The sequence below is a fragment of the Budorcas taxicolor genome, chromosome 10 (assembly GCF_023091745.1).
Source record: "Budorcas taxicolor isolate Tak-1 chromosome 10, Takin1.1, whole genome shotgun sequence".
NCBI lineage: Eukaryota > Metazoa > Chordata > Mammalia > Artiodactyla > Bovidae > Budorcas > Budorcas taxicolor.
This window is the reverse complement of record NC_068919.1, coordinates 50,971,433-50,985,010: the sequence shown is the minus strand read 5'-3', so window position 1 is coordinate 50,985,010 and position 13,578 is coordinate 50,971,433. Positions and strand designations below refer to the sequence as shown.

The 13,578-nt window shown below is 45.2% G+C and overlaps 1 protein-coding gene across 1 annotated transcript in view; it reads left to right on the top strand.

Moving 5' to 3' along the window:
• Nucleotides 1–13,578, top strand: part of MYZAP (myocardial zonula adherens protein) — a 141,806-nt gene that overhangs the window by 37,248 nt on the left and 90,980 nt on the right. Inside the window, exons 6-8 of the mRNA XM_052646324.1 lie at nt 3,814–3,966; nt 9,230–9,355; nt 10,321–10,449. Coding sequence (XP_052502284.1) covers nt 3,814–3,966; nt 9,230–9,355; nt 10,321–10,449 — 408 coding nt within the window. The remainder of the gene's footprint in view (nt 1–3,813; nt 3,967–9,229; nt 9,356–10,320; nt 10,450–13,578) is intronic.

The window sequence follows — 13,578 nt, the reverse complement described above, 5'->3', positions numbered from 1 at the left end:
CTCCCGACCTTGCAGTTGCAGTTGTTTTTGCCCTTATTAAAATGGGGATTTAGATCCTGAGTTCAGCGCTAGTGATGTCACTTGTCCCACTAGACACCTGAGTGGTCCTAAGCATCAGTGCCTGAAACAACATATCACCTGCTCCCTCATGCCACAGTGTTAGGAGAAGTCTCACCAGTCACAGGAAAGATGGCCTTAACCCAAGGCAATCCTCATTTATTCATGATGAGTAACTCCCAAATGCTATTAGACATGTTTTCCTAATGTGGAAATTATTTTGCATTAAAAGAAAAAGTCATGTGCCTTCCAGAGAACACCTGGTAATGCCAGACAGGGATGCCAAAAAGAGCCAGGATCCTACATGTGTGCAGATGTGTGGTCAACCCACACTAAGGGGATTCTTCTCATTATTACTTTGATTTGTTGGGAGTTAATCCCTCACATGCTGCTTATTGTTACTGTTTCAACTGAGCCCCCCATGTAATATGCAAATAAATTTGAAAATGTTTAGAGCCAAGCATTAGATTCAACATTATATTCAACAGACTCCTCGGGCTTTAATTTCCAAACATGCAAATAATAGATTCTGTCCCCTTCCAACTATATTTGGCTCTTATCTCTTTACCTTCCTCTTCAAAGTTCACACAAGCTATTTCATATCCTTTCTGGTTCTCTATAAATAATTTGCTAGATAAGCAAACAAATTTTATGTTGGGATGATCCACTTCCCCTAGGATCTAGTACTTTTTGCTGACAGCTGATTGGGCGGTAGTGCCAGCATCGAAGCTAGGATATAGTCCCACAGTGGGGGCAGGCCTTGTGTTTGGGTTTGTCTGGAAGCCCATTTCTGGTGGGGCTCTGAGTCCCACCCTTTTCCTGGCTCTCCTTAGAGCATGCCAGCTTTCCCCTGGCCTCAGACCAGGCCCTGCTTTGGGTCTGGTTTATTCAGTAGCCTTTGTTTTCCCTTCCTCCTGCCATCAAGGGGGCTTGTCCAGGCTCGCTTTCCTTCCCTCTCGGACATATTCTCACCCTGGCCAACCAGGAAAGGCTGTATCTTACCTGACTTCACATCTGGTTGGTATCTGTGTTTTTTTCTTCCCCATCATACTTCTGATTTGCCTGGAAAACAACAACAACAGCAACAATATACAACCTAAAAGTTGAGAGTTCTGTTTTATTTGGGGACCTCCCTGAGGACTATAGCCCAGGATTCAGTCTCTCAGAGAGTTCTGAGGAACTGTTCCAAAGAAGTTAGGGAGGACCAGGATATACAGGAGTTTTGGCTGAAAAAAAAAATGTAGTCAAACATCAGAAGGTTGCTGTTAGTCACAAAAGAGAGACATCTTAAGTTAATGTTTTTAATGCTTTTCTATGTATGATAGGATGTAAGAGTCTGGGCTCACGGACATTATTTCTTTGGTATGCATCTTAACTCTCTAGGCCTGGTATCCTGCTTTTTCCCCATCCTGCATTTCCCTCAGGGCACACTGTCAGGTGGGCTGCCCTGGCTGATGGCTTGATGGCCAGCAGCATTCATTGTTTACTGGAATGGCAGGCAGGCAGGCAACATTTTTGTCCCCATCACTGACACTCCAGGCATTCACTTCAAAGGTCAGCTGTTTGTTAGAACAGAGTCCACCCTAACCCAGGGACGCTGACTGATTCCTCATCACAGTCTAGTCTCTTATTCCAGAGAGGAGGAGTCAGAGGAGCCTTATAATGAAAAGGTTAAAAATTGTTTGAGAAAAATAAAAAGAAGTGGGTGGAGGCAGGGGAAGGGGAGGAGTGGAGGAAAGAAAGATACTGTCTCATGGCCAGGAAACTCACATGAGTCTGAAGATATTAACTTCTTATTTCTTCCATTGTCGGCTGCTGCTGCTGCTAAGTCGCTGCGGTCATGTCCGACCCTGTGCGACCCCAGAGACAGCAGCCCACCAGGCTCCCCTGTCCCTGGGATTCTCCAGGCAAGAACACTGGAGTGGGTTGCCATTTCCCTCTCCAATGCGTGAAAGGGAAAGTGAAGTCGCTCAGTCGTGTCTGACTGTTAGCGATGCCTTGGACTGCAGCCCACCAGGCTCCGTCCCTGGGATTCTTCAGGCAAGAACACTGGAGTGGGGTGCCATTGCCTTCTCCACTGTCTAGTCTACCCCATTTTCATTATTAATGACAATAAGACCAGGTCTTCACTTCGACTTTACAGAATGTCAAAGCTAGAAAGAACAGTTGAGATGATCTCCAACCCCCTTGTTTGATGGATAAACAAACTGAGACCAACAGAAATTGCTTGAACAAAGTGTAGCTCCAGTCCTGGTCTCTTGGCATCTGATATAGGTTCTGAGCACAGGACGGGCCTCTGTAAATCCAGTGGGACTTGGAGAGAGGATGCTTGGCCAGGTGGTTTTTCAAGCTCCTTGCATCTCCAATGTTCTGTGATTCCAGCCTCCAAATGGCTTCTGTATTTTCTTTCATACCTATATACAACCATCAAAAATCCTTTTTTACTGACTTAAATAGATTTAAGAATGAGGCTTATTATTCAAGGTGGAGGCTCAGGAGTGGAGGAGCTTCAGAGACTGGCCAGCTACAAAGAGGACACAGGTGTTAGGAAGTGAGTCCAACACCAACATCTTATATTAGAAGAATTTCCAGCTCTTCTATATGAGTTGTAGGTAACTTCAGGAGGCGGTAGGAAGTGGTAGAAATTGCCTTGTGTCTAGTGCTGGGAGTTCTGGGTTTGTGGAAGACATTCCTCTGTAATGAGAGTTGAGCATGAAATAGCAACAGTGTTAATTTAAGCATTCCTGTTTCAATGGGCGGTCTGGATTAATGAGCATCAGGCATCTGACACTTGTCAGGCAATTTTAGACTCTGTTGCCCATCCTCCCTTCATTACCACCCCTCTCTGCCTGAGGGAGGAAGGTGAAGTGCCTGTAGCATCATAGTAGCCTCAGCCATGTTGTTGCTATTCTGGCAGCTCGTCTAAAGGTACTGAAGTAAACATCCTGTTTAAAAAGAAAAGGGGGAATACCTCCTTTTTATAAAATACCTATTTTGTTTTCTGACTTAGGAATTTGGAAAATGTAGAAGATTTTAACAGAGAAGAAAGTTAATGCTATCCATATTCCTGTCCCTAGTGAAAGCAGTTATTTGAACTTGGGTAACTCTCCTAGTCTTCCCCTCTCTCCCCAGTGGCTCAGCAGTAGAGAATCTGCCTGCCAGTGCAGGAGACATGGGTTCAGTCCCTGGACTGAGAAGATCCCCTGGAGAAGGAAATGGCCCCCCACTCCAGTATTCTTGCCTGAAGAATCCCATGGACAGAGGAGCCTGGTGGGCTACAGTCCATGGGGTTCCAAGAGTTAGACACAACTTAGTGACGAAACAACAGCAAGAACTACAACCTCCTAGTCTTTTTTTTTTCCCCTGGGCATTTGAACAGATGCTTATGAATTTTTTTTTCAAAGTGGGGTTCTTCTGTACTTACTGTTTTCAAACCCAATTTCTTTACATGTGAAATTATGTATCATTAGCATTTTTCCTTGGAAAAGGGTTTGATCCATTTCCATCCATCCTAGGCAGTGGCACGTGGTGTTGGCAGCCGTGATGGGGAATTATGGGGAAGCTGGCTGGCTTCAGTACAGGGCAGCAGACCTCCTGGCCACCAGGGGGCCCTCAGGCGCTCTAATACCAGGGGCCCGGGCTTGTGGCTCCTGTGGCTGATGTCTCCCTCAATGGTTAATGACAAAGGGATATCCCGGTGTGGTCTGGCCTGTTTTCTCACACCGCTAGATCTGGTTTTTATTTTCATCCTATCAGAAAACCCTCGTGGATGTTACTTTGGAGAACAGCAACATCAAGGATCAGATCAGAAATCTGCAACAGACGTACACAGCCTCCATGGACAAGCTGCGGGAGAAGCAGAAGCAGTTAGATGCAGCGCAGGTTGAAAACAAGCTGCTGAAAATGAAGGTAGATACAGGAGCGTGGATCTCCTGCTCACCGTTCCCTCCTCCTCTTTCCTCCTCCTCCTCTCTCTCCTTCCATCATCAGCTCTCCCATTCCGATTTCTCCATTCTCTTCTCTGTTGGGTTTCCACGCCCTTCTGTGGCCAACCCCGCAGGATCTGACCTGATGGCACTGAGAGGGTTTCTGTGTTCAGAGCTGTCAGTGCAGATTGGGGGCACCCCATACACACCCCGCTGGGCTCTCCTGCCTCGATCCCAGTGGCCTCAGCTGCTGAGACCTCATCATGGCACTGCCCTTATGTACTGAGAGGGCCCTTGGGATGCCTGCAAGTTTGGGGCTTGAGAAGCTTCAGTGTTTGGACTTTCCCAGTGGTCCAGTGGTTAAAAATCTGCCTGCCAAATGCATGGGACACGGGTTTGATCCCTAGTCTGGCAAGATCCCACATGCCATGTGGCAACTATGCCTGTGCACCGCAACTACTGAGTCCTCACTCTAGAGCTCGTGCTCCACGACAAGAGAATCCACTGCAGCAAGAAGCCTGAGCACCAAAACAAAGAGTAGCTCCCGCTCACTGTAATTAGAGAAAACCCGGATGCAGCCACGAAGACCTAGGACAATCCCAGAATTAATTATTTAAAAAAGAAGCTTGACTGTTTAGCTTCTCTTTTAGATCCCAAGACCTTTTTGTCTGGTTTGAAAATGAAAAGCTGAGGGGCCCCCTGGAAGAAAATGAATGGGTGATCAAGGACTCTGGGCAGTGTCCCTCCTGCCCCCAGGCCTGGCTTATTCTGCAGCTCAACCTCTAAGGCCCTGGAGGTCTCAGTGCTCCTTCCATATGTGAAGTATGGAGCCCTCACTCATCCGTGGGTCTGCTCCTGGCTCTGGTGAGAGTTCCTACCCAGTGCCAGGAGCAGAGCCACAGACAGCTCCCAGAAGTCATTCCACAAATTATTTCCTGAATGAATTTGTTTTCACTTGAACCTGGGCTTCTCAGATTGTGTTCAACACAGCCTAGACTGTTCTAGAGGAGAGTGTCTTATGGGTTGTGTTCAGTTCACTTCAGTCGCTCAGTCACGTCTGACTCTTTGCGACCCCATGAACCGCAGCACGCCAGACCTCCCTGTCCATCACCAACTCCCGGAGTTTACCCAAACTCATGTCCATTGAGTCAGTGATGCCATCTAATCATCTCATCCTCTGTCGTCCCCTTCTCCTCCTGCCCTCAATCTTTCCCAACATCAGGGTCTTTTCAAATGAGTCAGCTCTTTGCATCAGGTGGCCAAAGTATTGGAGCTTCAGCTTCAACATCAGTCCTTCCAATGAACACCCAGGACTGATTTCCTTTAGGATGGACTGGTTGGATCTCCTTGCAGTCCAAGGGACTCTCAAGAGTCTTCTCCAACACCACAGTTCATAAGCATCAATTCTTCGGTGCTCAGCTTTCTTTATGGTCCAACTCTCACATCCATACACGACTATTGGAAAAACCATGGCCTTGATTAGACGGACCTTTGTTGACAAAGTAATGTCTCTGCTTTTTAATAGGCTGTCTAGGTTGGTCATAACTTTCCTTCCAAGGAGTAAGCGTCTTTTAATTTCGTGGCTGCAATCACCATCTGCAGTGATTTTGGAGCCCCACAAAATAAAATCAGCCAGTTTCCCCATCTATTTGACATGAAGTGATGGGACCGGATACCATGATCTTAGATTTCTGAATGTTGAGCTTTAAGCCAACTTTTTCACTCTCCTCTTTCACTTTCATCAAGAGGCTCTTTAGTTCTTCACTTTCTGCATAAGGGTGGTGTCATCTGCATATCTGAGGTTATTGATATTTCTCCTGGCAATCTTGATTCCAGCTTGTGCTTCATCCAGACCAGCGTTTCTCATGATGTACTCTGCACAGAAGTTAAGTAAGCAGGGTGACAATATACAGCCTTGATATACAGTATGTATACAGTATACAGTATATACAGACAATATACAGTACACAACAATATACAGGTTGTGTACTCACATGATTTATTGCATGACTGAGTATGTTTGGGAGTGGAAGGAAGTGCTGTTAATAATTAGGGGAATAGCCTGGGCTACATGGTCATCTCCATAAGGTCTACCCACGGGGCAGCTGATGGGGAGGACAGGCTGCTGTCCCACACTGCGTGGTCTCCACGATGGCTGCCCATGGGCCCTGCCATCACCACCCACTTGGCCAAACACAACCACCTGGGGGAGGGGAAGGAGCCAGGGAGCTACATGGTCAGCTCCTCCCTGCTTTCACTTCAGACAGGGCTGTTCTTCTATTTATGCTTTCATGTATTGTATTTCTGCACAAGAGTTACTTCAAAAAAAAGGGGTTTGTTGCTGAAACATTCTGAAGTGACTGTTAGGAGTTTCTCCCCCAGGGCAGGATCTTTCTGTGGTTATTCATCTCACAAATACGTATTCAGTGTCTGCTCTCTCCATCCATGCTCCGCACCCGTCTGTTCCAGTGCTGTGGCATCAGGGAGACCAAGCCTCTAACCCAGCCTGCAATTGTGTTTTGGAAGCTAATGCTTTACCTCAAAATAGCAATTTAAGAAGTGACAGTATTTCACGTAACCTGGATGCAGTGTCAGCAGGACATGAGGGACAGAGCTTGTTCTCAAAGTGGAGATGAAGCACAGCACACACTGGGTCTCTCTCAGTTCGTGATAATCTCTGTTCAGGATTTCCCATGTTGTGGCTTCTTGGCAGCAAAACTTGCCTAGTGATGAGAAAGGAGATGTAGAGGGCATCGGGAGAGACTTTGGTCCAGTCTTTGGAATAAACATCATGTCACCTCTTAAGGTTGTAGTATACCTTGCTTATATAGAGATTATCTACCCAGCTAACTCAGCTCTCTTGAATTAGCAATCAGCTGGAGGGAAGAGACACAAACACACTTTGAGAGGCATAAAGTTAATGGCCTGAGCTTTACAGGCGAGGGCAGGGCCTAGGCAGAAAGGAAGCAACAGCCACCCCAAACATATGCCTGTCTGCCCACTTTACTTTTTCTCATCTCCTAAGCTGGGTCTGTGCAAGCCCCCAGGAGCCCCCAGATTAGGTTCAGCAAACCACATGGGAACATTTCCAACTGACAGTTGGGAAAGCACAAAAGTATGGAAAGGATGAGTCCAGATTTCTTACATGAGCTGAAGTCTTCTCTAGGGACTGATTGGTGAGTGCAGCTAATAAGATGGTTTCAATTCCATGTGGCACCTTCTCTTCAAAGGCTTTCCTGCTCTTCTGACTTATTTTTTTTTAGTATATGCACGTGGGGGGAAAATGTCAAACAATATGAAAGGTAATGTAGAGGTAGGCATACACCATTTTACATTCCTACCACCATACCATGTAGGAGCATTCCAGTTTCTCCCCATTCTTGCCAGCACTGGTCACTGTCTTACTGATTATGGCCATCCTCGTGCATGTGAAGTGGTAGTTAACTGTAGTTTTGCATCCTTGATAACGAGTGATGTTGAGCATTGTTTCATGCATTTGTTGGTCATTTGTATATTTTTTCTGGAGTGTCTGTCAGATCCCTTGTCCATTTTAAAATTGGGTTATTGTTGAGTTGTAAAAATTCTTTATATATTCTGGATACAAATTATTAGATGTATAATTGGAAAGAATTTCCCCTCACTCTCTGTGTTGTCTTTTCAATTTCTTGATGGTATCCTTTGAAGCACAGCAGTTTTTAATATTGAAGATCGGTGAAGTCAAATTTATGTATCTTTTTTTGTCAGTTGTGCTTTTGGAGTCATATCTGAGAAGCCATTGCTTAATCAAAAGTCACAAATTTTCTTTCTAAGAGTTTCGTAGTTTTGGCTTTAACATTTTAAGTTTTTTATCCATTTTGAGTTCATTTTTATATATGGTGTTTTAGGGACCCAACTTCATTCTTTTGTATGTGACAAATCCAATTGTCCCAGCACTATTTGTTGAAAAGACTCTACTTTTCACAGTGAATGATCTTGGTAATTGTTTAAAATTGTTAATTGTTTAACAATTTAATTGTTTAAACAATTAAACAAGATTATTATTTAAAATTTAATTTTTATATCAGGTAAATTATTGGTTTCAAAGTCAGCTCTATGAAACAAGTGTAAGAAATAGAACCTCTGTATCTGCCCTTTCCTCTCTTATTCCCTGTTTCTTCATATAGCAAACCTTTTTATTTTTTAATTTTATAGTTTATCCTGCTCTGACCCAATTCTGATAATGTAGTGGTCTTATTTTCATCCCACAACAGAGTGAATTTGTTTTCATTTGAATCTGTGCTTTTCAGATTGTGTTCAGCACAGCCTTAGGCTGTTCTAGAGGAGAATGCCTTGTGGGAGAATACCCTCATGATTTATAACTCAAATTGCTTAGATTCTTGAGTACTCAAGACTTTCAAGAAGCATGTCTTTCTGAGGCCAGTTAGGATGAGGATATATTATCTAGCAGAGTGAAGGGACAGGGAAGCCTGGCATGCTGCAGTCCATGGAGTTGCAAGAGTCAGACAAAACTTAGCGACTGAACAACAACAATATTACCTAGAGAAAAAGGGTTGTTAAAACTGATAGAATAAAGTATGATAAAATTTCAGGAGCAAAATAACATTACACAGGAAAAGACACTGAAGAAAGGGGTTAATAAGACAGTGCAGGGTCTTCCCTGGTGGTTAAGAATCCACCTTGCAATGTAGGGAACATGGGTTTGATCCCCGGTCGGGGAACTAAGATCTCACATGCTGTGTGACAACTAAGCCTGCCCGCTGCAATTACTGAGTCTGTGTGCCACAACTGGAGTCCGTGTCCCACAGTAAAAGATCCCACATGAAGCCACAAAGATCCTGTGTGCCCTAAGACCCAACGCAGCCAAATACAAATAGAGAAAAAATAAGGCAGTGGAGCACGTTTTAAAGAGAATTCAGTTTTAAAACAGTTAGATTTGAGGTGCAGTGTTGATAGAGAAGTATGTTTCCACCTTGTGAAAAGTCATTCATGGAACACCTTTTCCTGATAATATTAGTATCATGTAAATAAATTTACAGGGCTACTTTTAACGTTCCATGCACCTGCTCGTCCCTTTTCCTTCTTCCTTCTATCTCTTTCCCCATCAGTTCCTGCTGCCTCTGTCCCCTGCAGAGCCATTGCCCCTGGGCCCACTCCTCTGTGAGTTCATGCTCAACACATACAGAGTGTAAGGTGCAGATTCGCCAGAACCTGCTGAAGCTGTAGCTCTGAAGTGAGTCTCTTTGCAGGTGGAATCCTCCCAACAAGCCAACGCGGAGGTGATGAGAGAGATGACCCGGAAGCTGTACAGCCAGTACGAAGAGAAGCTGCAGGAGGAGCAGCAGCGGCACAATGCGGAGAAGGAGGCTCTCCTGGTGTGTATGTCCCACCTGCTGATGGAACAACCAGGGAGTGTTGGGGGCATTATTGTTGGTGAGCTTTAAATGGGAAGGTGTGTGCTCGGAGGTGAGTTAGTGGACTCTAACATGGGTTTAGTATGTGCCACTCACTCCTCTCCCTTCTCCTTCCCTTTATTCACCTTCCTCCCTGCTTAAAAGAGCCCTCAACCTTGGGCTTTCAGTACACCCCCTTCTCCAGCCAGTCTGACCATTTGCCACATCCAGGCTGATCCTGGCTTACCTGCAGCTGTGCATTTCCTTACCGCATCTTCTCCTCCTTCCCTGTCCCCATCCTGCTTATGGTCCCTGAGAGTCTTGAAGATGCCAGCATCTCCACGAATGGAGTCTTTCCTCCTCACACAGCTGCAAGTGTCCCCTGTCCTGGGGAAGCCCGTTCTCTGTCCTCTGCTGTGGAATTCTCTTGTCCCTGTTATTAGAGCTGGGCTGTGCATCTCCAATCTTGGGTTCTCTAGCAGAGCATCGATTCCTTGAGGACAGGGACTCGATCTGCCTTATTTTGTGTCCTCACAGGCTTAGTACATGTGCTGAATAATTGACTGAGTTGGTGTTTGGGAGAAAGATCTGGGCACTCTGCATTCAATTCCACTTCCAGCCCTAATTCCCTTTATGTTGTTGGCAAATACAGTGATACTTTGAGCATCTTGTCAGGAGATAAATAACATTTGTAGGTTCTTTTTTTCTTTAAGGGGGGTGGAAAAAGGCAGAAAGTTAACTAGGCCCTTGCAATGTGTCTTTTATTCATTGGTTAGAACCAGAATCATGGAATTTGAGTTCATGATTCTCTGAGACTCTTCTAGGCTCCCGGGTCATGCCGAGTCATGCTTCTAAAGAGACAAGATGATTTAGCAAGGCCTGAGCTGTTTGAACCCTGATTGGTAGTAACTGCGTGCTCTTCTGAGAAGAGTGTGTTTCTTCTGCAGGAAGAAACCAATAGTTTTCTGAAAGCCATTGAAGAAGCCAATAAAAAGATGCAGGTGGCAGAGATCAGCCTCGAGGAGAAGGACCAGAGGATCGGGGAGCTGGACAGGCTGATTGAGCGCATGGAGAAGGTAACACAGCTTGGAGCCCGCAGGGCCCTTGCCCAGCCTCCCTGCAGGGTAACAACTCCCCTCAGGCCTGCCCAAAGGTGTGAGAAGCCCTCACCACAGATCCCTCTCATTCCTACAACTTGTGACTTGAAATAACAAAGACAGAACTATAAAATAAAGTATATGGATGTAAAGCCATTATCCTCCAATTAAAAATCTAGAAAAAAAAGAGATAGCAAACAGTAAAGTATATGGAAGTTTCAACAAGTCCTGAGTGTTCCTATGTTGAAAATTCTGATGCCTCTAACATCATTACATACAAAATTATTTACAGAAATTAATCTTTTAGCAGCCCTGCTTTGCTGGGGCCCTCAGCATGAACTTGGTTTCCCTGGCAGGCAGTCAAGCCCTATTTCCATGTTACGTCGACACCCCAAGCCAGTTGTTTCTGGGACCGGGGTCTGAAGGGTTGGTTATGCGTCAGAGTAGGGAACTTTGCTCTCTGTGGGTGGGGGTGGAGCAGGGAGAGGCCTGCAGGAGACAGGAGCTCAGCTGGGATAATGAGCCAGTCTAGAGAGAGGGAAGAAATGAGGTGGGAAGTGGAGAAAAGAGGAGAGGTGGGAGAGAGGAAAGAGAAAAAGCAAGAAAGATGAAGGGAGGATGACCTTTACCAAGTGACAGCTGACTTCCAAGGGAGAGTGGTGGTTGAGGACTAGAGCTGTGGGTTCTAGGAAGTGGCTCTCTAGCTGTGTGAGTTTACAAAAGAGTGGGGATCAGCTGAGACCACCCCTGGGCATCCTGTGACCCACACTGGACACTGGGAATCCCCAGGCCAATGATGGAGGGAGGGGGAATGACAGGGGAAGCAGGATCAACAGCTGGGCTTCCGGCTGGTTCCGAGAAGAGGGCTGACCTATGATGTCTGTGGCCTGGTCCCCGCTACACTCCTCTGACCAGGAAGGTGGGAATAGCCTTAAACAGAGCTTCTCAGCTGGCCAGGGGTCTCTTCTTTTAAGTAATATCTTTTGAGGGGAGGGACTTGAACAAATAGAGAGTCAGTTACAATTTCACCTCTACCCTCTGGGAAAGCAGAATCCTATCTTGTCTTGAAGAGAAGATCAGTGGCATGGTTAGGGCTGACGTCAGTACTGGTTGTAGATGGTGGTTGTAATGATTGGGCAGTGAAGGCATTTTCTGGAATGCAGGCAAGCTTTCCCCTACATCGCCTTGCTCCTGCAACAGCAGAAGGTGCTGGTTAAAGCACACTCCCCCCGAGTGACAGGCTATCCTGCAGCAAACAGGAGCCAGGTGAGCGGGTGGTTCTCACTCACAGACAGACAGACTATCCATGTTTTAGAATCACATGAACCTAGGGTTTGAGTCTTGCCTCTTTTTCTAGTTGCAAGAAGTTACTTGACTCTTCCAAATTCAGGTTCCTCTTCTGTAAAATGTTGATAATAGTAATTCTTATTCTTAGGCCTTTTGTGAGGAGTCAACAAGAAAAATCCAGGCCACATGTTTAGGGCAGTGCCTGGCATATATAGAGTAGGGGCTCAAAAAATGTGTGGCTCTGATTTTTAGGTTGTGACTTGCATAAATGTCTGCCCCTGGTGTCAACTTTTTTTTTTTGTTTCCAGCTGGACCTGTCCTATAGCTTAGTTTCTTTGTCTCCTTGGGCTTCTGGAAAGTTCCCAACATTTTCCCGCTGATGTCCGTGTGGAGCCTGCATGGGGGTTTGTGGCTGGGGGGCTAGGGTGCTAGTAAGGCTGGCCCTCCCTCCCCGTGGTTGTGTGGCATAAAATGTTCCCCACGTCCTCCTGGCTTTTTCTCTAGTGATTGAGAATCTGTTGTCCTTTCTCGTAACTTTTCTCATTTAGGCTAGCAAAACGCTTGCTTTAGGTAGCTAAGATTAGATGTGGCCATTTACTGTTTTTCGCCCTTCACGGCTAAATCTGTGAGAGCAGGAACCATGGCAAACCTCTGTCACACGTTGTGAACAACATACCTACAGACTTTGTATCCTGTTCTCACATATTTTTGGATTTTTCTCGAGGACAAACCATGTGCTTTTGAATGGCTTCTCTGCTGTACCCCTTAGTTTACTGTTTCTCAACATTGTGTCCAAAACAGCTTTCTTTTTTTCTTCATCAGTTAAAGTCTTTTAAGGAGTGTGTTCTATCAGAGACCCTTCTGCAGAATAGATAGTACTCTATGCCTTGATCTTGGTGGTGGTTCCACCAGGTAATGTGAATACAGATATGTCAAGGGATTGTGCAGTGTCCACTTAAGATTTGTTGTACCTCAACTTAGGAAAATATCAAAATTTAAAGTATACTGTAAGCCAGGCCTTGTCCTACTTTATGACAGCTTTTTGGGGAGTTGGAGGGAAGGCTCACTTGTTAAGAATTCATCACTGTTATTTCAGGGCTCATGTAAATTTCCAGCCAGTGGCAGAAACCATGGGGACAGTTAGTCTGTGCATTCACTGTAGAGATTTAAAAGAAGTAACAAAACCCCACGAAAAAGTTGGTCTCCCTTTATTCTGAATATGTTAATGATACCCTCCCTTCCAGAGTGTACTGCTTCCCTCTCTGACTATCCCTTGTCTGCTACTGCTGACAGCTTCAGAAGTTGTGGGAGTTCAAGTTTCAAGGATTTGCTTTTCATATTTGGTGGGAGAGAAGTTTGGGATCTGTATAACTAGTCAGAGCTTGTTGGGCAGAATTTCTGAGGGTAAAGATGAGACACAGCCATACTTAAAGAAAGCCCCCAAGCAGAAGAGTCTCCTCTCGATTAGTGAGCAGGATTTGATAAATTTCATTTTAAGGAAATTTGTCATACTAACAGTTGTAATGTATTTCTGGTGCAATTTTGGTGGTAATGGACACTATATCTTTATTAATATTTTTCACTGTGTTCAAAGAAATGTCCATATTCTTTTTACTTTTTTAAGGTAAACTAAATTTATACAGAAATGTGTGCAAATCTTCTTAATAAATATTTGTTTATTTGACTGCATTGTGCCTTAGTTGTGGCATGTGGGATGTAGTCCCCTGACCAGGAATCACACCCGGGCCCTCTGGATTGGGAATGCAGAGTGTTAGCCACACTGGACCACCAGGGAAATCCCTGTACAAATCTTACATGCAC